Here is a 15369-nt window from a genome sequence, read left to right as displayed (position 1 = left end):
GCTCCTGTAAACTATGTATTGGCCAGTCAAGGTAGCGATAGGATTTTACTAAACCGTGTTTCTCTGCATCACAGGTAGACTGTCACTCCGAGAGGCAACGTTAGTTTGGGGTCATAGAAGAGATGAATCTTCTGTCCTGTGTTTATATTTTGCACTGCAGGTATATTAATGTTACTGGTTTCTGACGAGAGGGTGAGAGTCTAGGGGAAAGAGAGTGTTATATCCGATGTGCTTTGTCATTTCAGGTCCTTTTTCCCTGCAGTCCCCTTCCTATCCTTCCCTCACTTGATCCTCCTTTAGACCACGGCTTTTACGGCATTCTGGTCTTGGGTAGATCAGGGGGTGGACCCAATCTCAGCATCACTCCGACCCTGAGGACACACACCTGACAGAATATCCGACCCACGACATAGTGTCTCCCGGTCGGGTAGCGTGAGTGATGGCCACCCTTGAGGACGTCCTGACAGTCCTGGCGGCTGTGCAGGTCGAGCTTGCGGCGTCCCGGCAAGAAGCCGCGGATCTCCGTACTCGTATGGATGGCATGCACAGGAATCCCTTCAATGCAGGGGCTCCTCCTCCTAGTACGGTGGTAGTGGAGCTGCCGGTGTCCATCCCTTTGGCCAACCCAGAGAGATTCAAGGGCGAATCCAGAATGATACAGGTCTTCCTCACGCAGGTGATGATGCATTTTTCATGCAAACCCCGGGCGTTTCCCACAAAGCAGGCCAAGGTGGCCTTTCTAGTTTCGTATTTGTCGGGGGATGCAGCACAGTGGGTGGTGCCCCTTGTACATCGTGATGACCCACTCATTCATGATTGGGAGGCCTTCAAGGCAGAATTTATCAAGGTGTGCGATCGACGGGCCGACTCGTACACCGCCGACCGGGAACTATTGGAATTAAGGCAAGGTAGCCAAGACCTTCTTACCTACCTAAACTCATTTAGGCAGTTAGTAACAGAGACCAAATGGCCCGAGTCCAAGCAGGCTTCTCTGTTTCACCAGGGGTTGCAGGAAGACATGAAGGATATCATAGCTCAGATAGACCCCCAACCCGCGTCTTGTGAAGACTTGATAAACCTGGCTTTACGCCTCGACCATAGACTGCGCGAACGCAAGTGGGACCACCGAGGAAAAGGGAAACCCACACCTGCGGTTGGGCACACAAAGTCCCCAGAGAAGGGGACGGCTCCTACGCCCGAACCTATGGACATAGGAGCCATTAGGGCCTCCCTGTCGGGGGCAGAAAAGGACGCACGCCACAAGCAGGGGCTTTGCCTCTATTGCGGTAAGAAAGGGCATTATGTCCGTGAATGCCCAAACAAACCCAAGCTAAACAGGTTTCGGGCCAACAGGGCGACCTCTGCCGCGCTTGATACACCGCAGGAAAACTAGAGGACTCCCGGGATGACGAAGGGGTCCCTTGGAGTCGGATGGCTATCCCTTCACTGTCCTGCCAGGCGACAACCGGTCCTACTCATTTGTATCTCGAGGGTTCCTTAAAGGTAGGACATGAGTGGGTACCGATGCACGCCATGGTAGATTCAGGGGCTACAGGCCTGTTCATTGACCTAGACGAAGCACACCGGATAGGGGTTCCCCTGGTCACCCGTAGGATCCAGGAGGAAGTCTATGCCGTAGACGGGAGGAGAGTGGATACGGGTCCAGTAGGGTATCACACAGGGGACGTAGAAATGAGAGTAGGGAATCACACGGAAACCCTCCAACTGAGTGTGATCAAGGCTCCTCATTATGGGGTGATTCTGGGCATACCCTGGTTAAGAAAGCACAATCCGGAGATAGACTGGGGAGCAGGCACCGTCACATTGAATTCACCTATGTGTGAGCAGCACTATCGGAGGGAACTGGCCCAACCGGTTTCTGCTTTGGCCACTCAAACGCACATTGCCACAGCCGCTGAAAAAGAGGTGCTGCTACCTCCTGTCTACTCGGAATATAAGGGGGTGTTTGATGAGGTCCATGCCGAGGCACTGCCCCCCCACCGACAGTATGACTGCCAAATCGACCTCGTCCCGGGGGCCGTGGTACCAAGCGGGCGCCTTTATGCTCTGACTGAGCCAGAGAACACCCATCTAAGGCAGTACCTACATAAACTCCTGGAGATAGGATTCATCAGACCCTCCAAATCCCCTGCGGCCTCCCCTCTTTTCTTCATCCCCAACTTCGGGCTTGTGTGGACTTCAGGGCACTCAACGCTGTAACGGTAAAGAACCGATACCCCCTGCCCCTGATAAGCGTTTTGCTGGAACAAGCGAAGAGTGCCAAGGTCTACACAAAGCTAGATCTGAAGGGGGCTTACCATCTGGTGAGGATGAGGAGGGGAGATGAGTGGAAGACCGCTTTCAAGACCCGATACGGGTTGTTTGAGTATTTGGTTATGCCGTTCGGGCTCTGTAATGCCCCTGCGGCGTTCCAATACTTTCTCAACGACGTGTTGAGGGAATTGTTGGACCACTACGTAGTGGTATATATAGATGATATACTCATTTATTCAGACTCAGAAACACACCATGTGAAGACCGTGCTTGGTCTCCTGCAAGACCATAACCTATTCTGCAAACTGAGCAAATGCGACTTCCACGTAACATCAGTGGAGTTCCTGGGGGTTATGCTCAGTCCTCAAGGACAAGAAATGGCTGAGCGCAAGGTGTGTGCTGTTCGCGACTGGCCAGAACCACAGAACGTCAGGGACATCCAGTGCTTCATCGGCTTCGCCAATTTTTATAGGCGTTTTATCCGGAGGTTCTCCCAGGTCGTTGCCCCTATCACGCATCTGCTACGGAAGTCGCAACCGTTCGTCTGGACTGCAGAAGCCCAGGGGGCATTTCAGGATTTGAAGGAGGCCTTTGTGTCTGCATCTATATTAGCACACCCCGATCCGGATAAACCCTATGTAGTGGAAGCCGATGCGTCCAACGTGGCAGTGGGAGCCATCCTGTCCCAAAGGAACGAAGTCACCGGACAGCTGCATCCCATCGCCTACATGTCCAGGAAACTGAATGAGGCCGAACTAAACTACCATGTGGCAGAAAAAGAACTCCTGGCTATCAAGGCGGCTTTCACTGAATGGAGGCACTTCCTCATGGGGGCCAGACACGTGGTCACTGTGTACACGGACCACAGAAATCTGCAGTTCATGACAGCAGCCAGACACCTCTCTCCCAGACAACTCAGGTGGATGCTCTTCTTTTCGGAATTCCACTTCGTAATTACCTACAGACCCGGAGTGGACAATAGAAAGGCCGACGCCCTGACACGCCAGACGTCCACCCTCATTCCTATAGAGACGACGGAAGAAGCAATCATTCATCCCGCCAAGGCAGTGTGTATTATACAGCCAGACGCGTTCTTGAGGGGGATTCGTGAGGGGGTGAAAAACGCTGGATGGAAAACATGGCTCAGGAACCATGGGGAATGGAGCCTGAAGGACGGCTACCCGTTGAACAACGGAAGACTACTGCTTCCTACGATTGCCTTAAGGCGACAGGTGTACCGGTGGTGCCATGAATCCCCGAGTGCGGGGCACATGGGGGTGGAGAAGACAGCGGAAAAGATAGCCAGGCAGTGTTGGTGGCCCTCACTGCGGGCTGACATCGCAGAGTGGGTGGCGAAGTGCGCGGTATGCGAAGCAGCCAAGACAGACCGTCGGAAACCTCCTGGTCTGCTCAGGCCATTGCCTACCCCTTCTTGCCCGTGGGAGCGCATATCACTGGACTTCGTGGTGGGTCTCCCCCGAAACAAGGGGTACACCGCGATTCTTGTGGTCGTAGACTACCTGACCAAGATGGAGCACTTTGTGGCGTGTCCCCAGGTACCCACGGTGGGGAAAACAGCACAGATGCTGATGGAGCATGTGGTACGACTGCATGGGTTGCCAGCAGTTATAGTGTCGGACCAGGGTTCCCAGTTCACCGCACAGTTCTGGAAGGCGTGGTGTTCGTCTCTCCATGCCACTGCTGCCCTGTCAACAAGCTTCCACCCGCAAACCGATGGGCAGATGGAGCGCCTCAACCAAACACTGAAGCAATACCTACACTGCTATGTGGACCATAGCCGGAACAACTGGGTGGACTATCTATGGATTGCGGATATCGCGTATAACAACGCCGCTCATAGCTCCACTTGGGTTTCCCCGTTCTATTGCAACTATGGGAGGCACCCACGGTTTCTCCCTTTCCTACAACCAGCGGGGGGGATAAGATCCCTGAGGCGGCGAACAGAGTGGCACACATCAAGGAGACGTTGGGGGCTGCTCGCATAGCCCTGGAGGCCGCCAAGTCCGCATACAAAACCTCGGCAGACAAGCACAGGCGTCAGGGGCCCCTCTACAAGGTGGGGGATCTGGTCTGGTTGTCAACCCGGAACATTCGGTTTCGGAGGCATAGTGTGTTCAATCCTCGGTTCCTTGGACCTTATCCTATTGTGAAGTGCGTGAGCCCGGTGGCGATGAAGCTGAAGCTGCCTACGCATCTCTGGACTCACCCCGTGTTCCATGTGTCCCTGCTGAAGCCGTCACGCTCTGCACTACGGAGGTTGCCTCCACCTCTGTTGGTGCAGGGGGAGATGGAATACGAGGTGGCTCGCGTGGTGGACTCCCGCTTTTGGGGCCGCGGGCTGCAATACCTAGTGGCGTGGAAGGGGTATGGCCTGGAGGAGGACTCTTGGGTACCGTCGTCGGGTGTCCATGCGCCACGGCTGGTGACCTTGTTCCATGAGGAGTTCCCACTGAAGCCTGGGCCCTTGAGGTGCTCCCGGTGAGGGGGGATGTACTGTCATGATTCCGTTTCGCGCCTCACGCGAGTTGCGGGAGTTTTGACGGACTACATCACCCAGGAAGCCCTGCGACGTAACGAGGGAGGAGAGACGATAAAGACCGCCAAGATCCCTTCCCCGGCGTCGGATATTCTGACCCGGAAGTCAGAAGCTTGCCGAACACTGCGTACGGAGCAGCTTCCAGCTGGATTGCCGTACATCGTCCCCGGAGGGTGAGTTGCGAGATATCCAAGCTGAGCTTTGCTGACGCTCAGGGACCTCGCTCTGATACCCTTGTTACCAATCCCCGGTCCCCGGAGCTCAGCACACCGGCAGGGGCCGTTAACTCGTTGTGCACCCAGATTCCATCTATCATGTCCTCAGTTGAGGAGTATTATCTTGGTCCTCCGTTGGAGATCACGCGTATTGCGGCTAATGCGGAGGACGTTTTGTCCCTGGTCCCAACGTTCTGTGTCCTCCATTGGTGAGCCTGCGTCTTGCGGCTCGTGCGGAGGACGTGTTTGGGAGCTACAAGGGGAGCGGTGCTCCTGAATTATTACCTGGGTCCTCCGTTGGTGAGCACGCGTCTGGCGGCCCGTGCGGAGGACGTTTTGTTTCCGGTTCTTTCCTTAACCGGCCTCACCACAGATACCGCGCCCTCGTTGGTGAGCTAGCGTCTTGCGGCTCGTGCGGGGGACGGTTTTCTTGCTTTTACCCTTCTACACTCTCCCTTCACGTGTCCTCCGTTGGTGAGCCTGCGTCTTGCGGCTCGTGCGGAGGACGGTTTTCCCACTCACTTCACGGATTTCTTGTGCCTTCCATCGGAGGAGTCAGCAACGCCTCACCAAACCAACGACCAGAGTACAATCGCACACCATAAACCAAGGTACTGTGGTTCCTGTAAACTATGTATTGGCCAGTCAAGGTAGCGATAGGATTTTACTAAACCGTGTTTCTCTGCATCACAGGTAGACTGTCACTCCGAGAGGCAACGTTAGTTTGGGGTCATAGAAGAGAAGAATCTTCTGTCCTGTGTTTATACTTTGCACTGCAGGTATATTAATGTTACTGGTTTCTGACGAGAGGGTGAGAGTCTAGGGGAAAGAGAGTGTTATATCCGATGTGCTTTGTCATTTCAGGTCCTTTTTCCCTGCAGTCCCCTTCCTATCCTTCCCTCACTTGATCCTCCTTTAGACGATGGCTTTAACGGCATTCTGGTCTTGGGTAGATCAGGGGGTGGACCCAATCTCAGCATCACTCCAACCCTGAGGACACACACCTGACACATATAGAGAGAAATATATGAAGTAACAGGCAATGCTCAGGGCCTGATAATGGAACTCCCGGAAAACCATGCTGGCAAAGGGCTTCAAGGCCAACACAAAAAATGTAAGGGTAAAGGGGGCAACCCTGCTGAGTACCCCCTCAACCACGAAAGCATCTGATATGAGAGCACCAGTATGGATCCTTGCCAAAGGGCCAGTGTAAAGAAACTTTGTCCACTTGGCGAAGGGTAGACCCATGTCCATGTTAAGCATAGTTGTATATGGGAAGTTCCAACAGCGCGAGTCAAATGCCTTGCTAATGTCCATCGAGAGAACTAATACCTCAGGGGGAGGTACTCTAATGCTAGGAATAATTGTAAGATGTTTGGCATAGTGCTACGCTCTGGAAGGAAGTTTGTTTGATCCAGATAAATTAAGATACACATATGAGAGAGCAACCAAGTCACCAAGATTTTACTGAAGATTTTGTAGTGTGCATCTAGCAAAGACAGGGGGCAGTAAGAATTAAGAAGAAGATGGTCCTTATCTTTCTTATGGAGTGACACAACCGCAGTTTCCAGCAACAAGGGCAGGAGTTGTCCACGCTGCAGAGAGTCACTGAAAAGCGCTGCTAGTCTAGACACGAGATCCATTGACCAGCCCTCGTAAAATTCTATTGGAAACCCATCCAGGTTGGGCACCTTACCCCTTGTCATCTCTTTGATTGCTTCCTGAACTTCCTGTTCGGTGATCTCCCTGTCTAATTAATTATTAAGGAGGAGGAGCGTCACCCAACTGCTTTTGAACAGTGAAAAATGACAAATAAAATGATAATAATAAAGTTTATTATCATTTTATTTTTCCTCCCTTCTCCCTTACTTCCTGCAGCTGAGCCGAGGGCGGGGCTGCCCATTTCGGCACATTGACACAGCCGCAGGACTGCTTGCTTCAAGTGTGCATGACAGTTTGGCCGGCTATGAAAGGCCGGCCAAACACTCATGAGCACTTCGATCTCTCCACCCGAGCTGTGCTTTCCAGCAGGGTGGAGAACAAGCAGAGGGTCATAGACCTTTAGTGGGTGCCTAACTAGGGCGCTCACACCAATCATGGCTCTGCTCTCATGCTGCATAATGCCAGCATGAGAGCAGCATCTGAATTGGCATAGGGGACCCTGTGGCATGTCGGACGTTGAGGCCGAAGAGCAGAGGCCAGAAGAGCACCAACGCTGGAGATTGCAGATAAGCATTATTTTTTGTAATTAATCCCCCCCCGTTTCCCCCCTGCAGTGCCCCCATGCTGTGCTGCCCATCCACTCCCCCGTTCCCCCCTACGCTTGCCACCACTTAAATGCCATAGCAGCCGACGATGCTCGAAAGCTGAGGAATGTGTCAGTCATACAGTAAGAGAGAGCTCCGGAATCTTTGATGAGGTGAGGGAGAACAGGAATTGACGTCAGAGCGCACAGCAGCGCCTAATATGCTCCGATGCCATCACATATAGGGAAGATGTTACAGTATGTGATGCCACCTAGAAACGCTGGGAAGACATTACTGGGGAAAACGTTTCCCAGAACAGTCTGAAGCCTGGAGTGACTATTCACAAGGTGAAGAATTTGCAGCAAGATGTATCCATCAGAATCACTTTTCTAATACACTTTGCTTGAAAATCTGAATGATATCCTGCTCAAGCACACTCACAGCTGCCCCTGCAGTCTAACCTCATACCTGCTGAGTGTGCTGGGGGGAAGGTGACCCCGGAGCAGCAGCCGGCGAGAAAGCCATTGGTGGTAAAGCTTTCAACATCATGTTCTGCATTATAATCTGGTGCATCTGGGCGTTCTGCATTAACATCATCTCAACCATATCTGTTAACAAATAGGAAAGCAATTGAATTCGCCAGGAACTTATTTATTGGGCAGAAACACTGGAAACCAAAACCATCATCCTCAAAGTCTCCAGTAATGTAAGACGTAGGAACACATCAATTATTGATTGAGAAAACAACCAGTGTCAGAAATCAGCACACAGGTCAGATAATTAAGATATTCTTCAATGAATAGTACGGAAAAGAGGGCTTCTTGTTACCAAAAACATTGAAAGAAAATACAGTGAACATCCATGATTTTCCATGAGTATATCAATCAGTAATACTGAGGCTACCCATCAGCATAAGCAATGCACACAGCACAATGAGATAAAGGGAACAGTCTTCATTAGTGAGATACAAAGAAACACAAGACAAACACAAAAAGCCATCATGGAAAAAAGATTTCCTCCTTTGGAGGAGGTGAATGTAACTGGAGGGCTGTGAAAAGATGATATAGGTCAGACAAATACACCAGTTGCCCTCTGTCCCTGGAAAAGAGTATGGTTACCCCTTGAGTACATCTGCCAGGAAAAAGGAATGGCCCATCACAACACTCGTGTTACTTAATTCCACCGGAGAGGGTATAGTTAGAAGATATTCAGTTGCTATATTTGTAAAGAACTAAAGCTCTCATAGCAATGATTGACATTATTAATGCTCTCACTGGTAGAATAGCATGTGGTGAGAAAGATGCACGAGCATATGATTTTAATGTAACAAAACGAAAAAATGGAATCTGCTTTGTTTCAGTATGGCTTGTTTATTAATCGTTAGACAGTACTCTATGAGTTTCCCATACTGTCTGATTTCCATACTGATATACGTGGTATCTTTTTTAATACTGCTATGATGGATTATGTGCCTGGTGGAATAGATCTATGAACCTTTAGGAATTAAAAAATGTATCGATATGTAACTATAAACCTGACTGTATTTATAAAAAAAAGGAAAAAAAAGTTTTTATGGCTAATGGTTTTTAACAATAGTTATTATTTATGTTGTAGCCCTGAAGAAGTCCCTAAACAGGACGAAACGCGTTGGCTATTAGGAAGGCTACTAGAAGGAAGAATATAAAAATAAAGAACACTTTAAAAATATACAAATTGGATGGACTTGTGTTTTGCATTTGAGTGCGGATCAAAATTTTATAAATTGGTGATTGTCTGCTGTCTGCTGTTTTAGGGTTTGGGTAGAGACTGCACAATAACAAGGCAATGATAATTGAGTGTGGCTCACTTTTACCCTTTTCCCACCCCCTGCAAGATATCTGTTTGGCTCCCTTAGCCCCTGTCCTTGCCTCCGCTGTCCCCAGCCTGCGTCACACTTGTTTCCCACCATCTTCAGTTTCATTCTCACCGACTCCTTTCCTGTCTCCTATTCGACTTCCTGTCCCTTCATAGTGATTGGTTCTCTTTTCACCATCACCCGGGTGATTGCTATTTGCAACCACCCTACACCAAACTATTAAACCCTTGACGCAACACACTGCACAAGCAATCACTTTCAACAAACATGTATGACCCAACACCTTTCACCAAGGTGTATACTATATTTAAAGTCTAATGTACCAAGAGGACAAGTCATTGAGACACGAACATCAAGCAAACACACACATAAAAGACAGATACAGCGCATACAACATCACTATCCTAACACTCCTCAGCCATCCCATAATAATGCTCACTCACACAGGCACTGGTCTATGTCCCAGAGCCATGCAGCAAAAAATATTCCAGGAAGCCCAGAACGGTGTATTTATGTACAGTCCAGACAATTCAAAGATGTGTGGCAACACACGTTTCAAAAAGACCAGTGCTATGCAGCAACACACGTTCTACACATCTTGGGAGCCTTGTTGCAATGCACATTCTGGAAATTTTGCGTCACTAATAGGATATAGTGCGCTCACACATACAACTTGCTGCCCTCCACTGAAAAGACTCTAAAGAGATAGGCAAATGCAATTAGTGTGGTATAACCATGGGCGTAGCCTTTTATTCACATAGTCACATTGCATCAGTGAGGATTGATAACCATAGTTAAGCATACATTATTGTTATAAGTCCACAAGCCGAAGATCAGCCAAAGACATTGTTATGAAAATACAGGTCGTAAGATCAGAAAACCAGCTCAAATATTGTGCAAGCAATACCATAGTTGTTTCCACCCATTACAGCACAACACTTTGGAATGCAAAAGTGGCAGAAGTCCCCTTTTCCATATCCAAAACCACGCCATCAACCACGGGCATCCGGGGCATAACTTAGTGTCAACTTCCCCTCCATAACTCCGAGGGATGGGCAATACCCGCAGTTCCACAGACATCAGAGCACTGCATAGCGCTCTGTCCCTGCCAGGGTACCTGTCACCAGGTAAAACCCTCCAAAACATTCAACTCCAGGCAACCCCGGGTAGGGCAAGAAGGTCCAGGACCACCAGCAGGTCAGTCCCACCTTCTGCCTGCCCAATGCCCTCCAAGATGTAAGTTCAGTAAATCAGTTCAAATTTTGGGTAGCCCCCTTTTTCTGCTGCAAGAAATTCCATGAATTCCTCCTTCCTCCAGAAGTGGGTGGGTGGTTGCTGAGGCATGTTGGCAGGGTGTGCGGTGGAGAGAAAAGAAGCCCACCCCTGACCTTGGGATGCCTTATACCGTGCAGCACTGAGGTGCATCTAGATGACATCTCAAGCGCCGCCCCTCTCCTGAATCACTCCCCGCCTTGGCTCACTCCTGCCTGTGCAGCGACTAAGAGGCGCCCTACTTCTATTTGCAGGGGGCACCTGGTCATATTTTTGGCAGGTCTGCACTATACAAATACCCATTACATAGCACAATAAAATCGGAACTGCATAGGCTACTCACATCTGACATGAGACAGCTTGAGATCTTTGAGATGCTATACTTGCCATTTAGTTTAGAAACTATAAGATGTTAGTCTAGAGAGGGTCTTTTGCCACTTGCCATTTTGCCTTTGCCGCGTACCGAATCTGCGTTGCTGAGGATTGATGCTGAAGGGACTTCGTCTTGAGAGACATTTACCGAGAGACTTGTCCTGACCCGTTCTGACATTTAGCTAGAATAGGTAACTATGAGAAATGATTTACTCTGATTGATTTCCTTTGACTAATTTTAGATAAAGCAATATAATTTTAAACATGGTGTTGGATATTCTTTCTTGTCAATTATTGGGTTTGCATTATTGATTATTGTTGTATATATTGTATAGATTATGCTTAGGGACAGTCACAAAAACCAGGTCTTATCGACCTCGATATAGATGCAGGGAGTTCAGGAGTGTTTTCCTTCCACAGGTTTATTGCTGATAGAGTATTTGAGCGTATGTTAGTGAAATGGGCCCTAGCGTATGATGTATGCATGTGCGTGTAACTGTGAGATTACTTTATCCGTGGTAGTGGGAATATTGTACACACCCTGATCTCTATCAATTTCCTGGTAGCAGAGATTGATGGTTTTTGATGATTGTCTTGATTAGATAAGATTGTTTTTATTGATTATTGATTATTGGTTCATGTTGGTATATGTACTAATACTATATGTTGGAGTCGTAATGTTGAGTTATATGTAGTGCTTCTGGAACTTGGAAGCTGTAGCAGTTCCGTAGTAGGGCAGAGGGAAGTAAATGCTGCTCTCGGGAAAGACGGAATTGTAAGGAATAACGTGTGACAATTGAAGTTGCGCGTCACATTGTCTGGGTTCGGAATTAGTGACATCGTCGTATGTTACTATTAGATATTTCTGGTATATAAGGAGTGTGTATGATAGTGAAGGTTATCTGTGAAACTCTGGTCTTAAGTCCCAGGGATCCGTAAGGATTTCCGTTAAAGCTTATCGCGGGAAGAGTAATAGGTATTCTCTGAGCTTATTTGAAGAACTGGGCAAAGAAAGCTTGCTTAGTTAATGTGTTATAATTCTGTAGTGGAGCAGATTTTCTGTTCTCGGGAAGCAGGATTCTGTGTGTATGTACTATATTTCCTTTGTATGAATGTGCGTGAATGTTTGTACATTTAGTTGATTGTAAGACTCTTTGGACAAGTCCTAGAGGAAACAGTTAATGAATGTATGATAGTAGGGCAGAGTAGAAGAAGTGCTACTGTGTCAATGAAAGGTTTCTTATGAAATAGACTCTCTTTTACTATTCTGTGGTTAGCGAAGCAGACAATGGAGATGTTTTTATGTTGTAACTAATAGATTTTGTAGAAATTTTGACACGAAGTCTACTGAAAAGATTTTGTAAAAGAGGGGTAGACGAGTGACAGAAGACAAGAGACAAACTGCAGCGACTGTTGACGTCAGAAAGACCGCGCTCTGATTGGATGGTAGATCAGAATAGTGCTCGCGCTAGGATTGGTGCGTTAGTGTGAGCCGCGCAAGGATTGTAAGAGCTATTTAGTGACGTAGACGTTCCAGGATTGGTGCGTTAGTGTGAGTCGCGCTGCAATTGGTTGAAAATTCGTATTGTATATTTATAATACGGAAAGAGTAGAGAGTTCTTTGTAAACGCTAAAATGTATTACCAAGAAGAGAAAAAGAAGAAAACATTTTTTGGTAAAGTTAAAAAGTGGTTTAGCAAGGATAAAGATGTTAAGACAAGAGAGGGCGAATTGTTACCTCCACCGAAAACACCTGCATCCTTCATGGCTGCAAGCCATGGGTTTCATACCTGTATATGGTTGGAGAATTGGGTTAGGTATACTAAAGAAGATGGTGTTCTAGCATTTCCAGAACATGGTTCATTTAATCTGGCCGTGTTGAGAAATTTACGGGAAAAGATGCTATGTCTTGACCCGAAACCGAGACCTACACAGTTCGAGGCTTTAGTGGAATGGGAAGAGGAAGTACATGAGAGAGAGAAACAAAGATCTGGAGGGTATTATAGGTACATGTTTGGGAGGAGACATGATCGTGAGACTCATCATGATCGAATGAAAAGGTGGCGAGATGTTAGTATGTCAGAGGGATTATATCCGATGAGAACAATTGAAGGAGGAGCAGAAAGGGTTCCTGAGTCAGAAATAAGAAAATATGGAGTTAATGAGTATGAGGATGAGGTCTTAAATGACATGATTTACAAAAGACCACCTCCATATAGACCAGAACCGGACAAAAGTACACCAGTTGTTTCTCCGATAAGAGATACAGTTTGTGTTAGTGAGATGGAAAATGAAACACCTGAAGTGAGAAGTGATCATTACCTTGATGAGAATGCCAGAAAATTAGCCAGAACTACAACAGAGTTGACTGAGAAGATTAGGGAGTTAACGAAGAATCTAGAAGCTGTTACGGTGCCTGTAACAATAGGTCCAGTTATGCCTGTGTTTGACAAACAGAGGACAGGTGAGAATGGACTGGTGATTCCATATGTTGGGAATAATCTGACAAATTCAGTTGGTCCTTCAGGAGATTCAGGCAAAAGAGCAGAAAGAAATGACCTGAGACAATCAAGACATGACACATGTAGTGAAATATTGGATGCTAGTGAAGCTAGTTGTTCAGGGATGCCGATTTTAGAACCGCAAAAGAGAGTGGTTCCAGTGAGAAAAACTGCTGAAATAACAGTTGATGATTTGAATGATTGGATGAAGGTTCTACAGAAAAAGGATAAAGATTCACAAGTAATTGATGTAGCTAAGTTACGTGTAGAACTAGAAGAGCTTGTCACAGGGACAGTTCCAACAGAGATTCTGAAGAGTCATCATGATGGTGAACTAATGTTTATGTGTAAGAGTGTTACCTGGAGAGCAAGGAATACACATGACAGGCTAAGAGCAATAGCAAATGAACAGGGAGTTGACATTGATAAAGTGAAAGCTTTACAAAGAACTTACAGGATGGATTTTACAGAGAAGGACATTGAAAATTTGAATGCTACTGGTAGAACAGGACAGATTAAGGAGATGGTAGCATTATTGCGAAGATGGGGTGATGTTGAAAAGTGGAAGGATAGGTGGTACAAGAAAAGAGATGAGACTGAAGATAGAACAACTTATTCAGCATTTCCAGTGAGAGAAAAGGAGAAACCAGTGGATAATTATCCTATGAGAGAAATACCTGGAGGAGGATATGTACATGTTCCATGGACCAGACAGGATATTTTATCATTTACGAATGATTTCCCTCGATTGAGAGAAAAGCCCGTCGAGTGGTATAGGCAGGTAGATAGGTTTGTGAAATTGTCAAAAGTGCTGTGGGTTGACCTGAATAGTCTGTTTGATATAATTGTTCCAGCAGACTTGTGGACTGAGTGTAAAATAGTTGTGAGTTGGCCTACTGAGGAATACCCAAGAGACCCAAGAACAGGGGCACCAGATCCAGAGGTAATGAGGAAGTATGATCAGGTGATGGTATACCTGAAGAGTAAAGTACCTGCAAAAGAGACAGACTGGGTAAAGATAGATCGAACACAACAGGAAGCGAAAGAATCAGTTCATGCTTTTTACGAGAGGCTGATACTGGCATTTAAACAATTCAGTGGAGATGAACACCTGGGTGACAAAGATTTGAGTCATTTTGTATACAGATTTGTATATGGCCTTAGACCTGAAATTGGTGAGAGAATTCGTGAGCACACAGTGGATTGGCAGAGTAAGAAAGTAGATGAGATCCTGAGACATGCAAAATACTTCAGTGATTAAATTGAAGCAAAACAAAGAAAGCTGAAAGAGAAAGCAATGTGGGCACAAGTGAAAGTTGCGGAGAGACAGGAAGCACAGTTAGTGGAACAGGCGAATAATCCAGGAAATAATGCAGGGAATAGACCCAGATATGCAGGGAAAGGAAAAGGAAGTCTTGAGGAAGCGAAGAAAAAGTTCCCTTGTCACAACTGTGGCCAATTGGGGCATTGGAGATCGGAGTGTCCTAATCCACCATTAGTGAGTAATGAAAATAAAAATTTAAATCAACAGGTGCAGAACGAAGGAAATAATCAACAGCAGCAACAACAGAAAGTTGTGAGACAGCAGAGTCAAGAGCCAAAACCGCCCTTGCCGCAGAATAGAGGGTTACAAAAGTATAATCAGGATTCAGGATTCTACAATGATGAGCAGGTAAACAAACCAAGACGTTCTAACAAAGTACAGCAGTACTTGTTAAAGAGTGAAGGGAGTGAGTCTGAGGGTGATTATTGACGGTGCCGAGGAGAGGAAGAAGAGTGCATACTTGGTGCAACTCTAGAAATAGACCAGGCAGGACCATTTGTGGATGGGAAAATAAATGAGGAGAGTGTTACTTTTTTGGTAGACACAGGTGCGACAAGATCAACTGTCAGGTCAACAGATGTTAGAAATCTTCCTCTCTCGGATGAAGCAATCCAAGTAGTTGGTGTAGCCAATACACAAATCAAAACACGTCTTACTGAACCTGTAAGAGTACAGATAGGGAAATTTTCAGACATGCACAGATTCATTGTCTGTGACACGAGTCCAGTGAACCTATTGGGTAGGGACTTGTTG

At 47.1% G+C, this 15369-nt stretch overlaps 1 protein-coding gene across 1 annotated transcript in view; it reads right to left on the bottom strand.

Annotated features, from left to right (window-relative positions):
- C3_1H21orf58 (chromosome 3_1 C21orf58 homolog) overlaps window positions 1-15369 on the bottom strand; it is a 170147-nt gene that overhangs the window by 57669 nt on the left and 97109 nt on the right. Inside the window, exon 6 of the mRNA XM_085645157.1 lies at window positions 7761-7900. Coding sequence (XP_085501283.1) covers window positions 7761-7900 — 140 coding nt within the window. The remainder of the gene's footprint in view (window positions 1-7760; window positions 7901-15369) is intronic.

The sequence above is a fragment of the Triturus cristatus genome, chromosome 3_1 (assembly GCF_964204655.1).
Source record: "Triturus cristatus chromosome 3_1, aTriCri1.1, whole genome shotgun sequence".
Classification (NCBI taxonomy): domain Eukaryota; kingdom Metazoa; phylum Chordata; class Amphibia; order Caudata; family Salamandridae; genus Triturus; species Triturus cristatus.
This window is presented reverse-complemented; position numbering and strand designations above follow the sequence as displayed.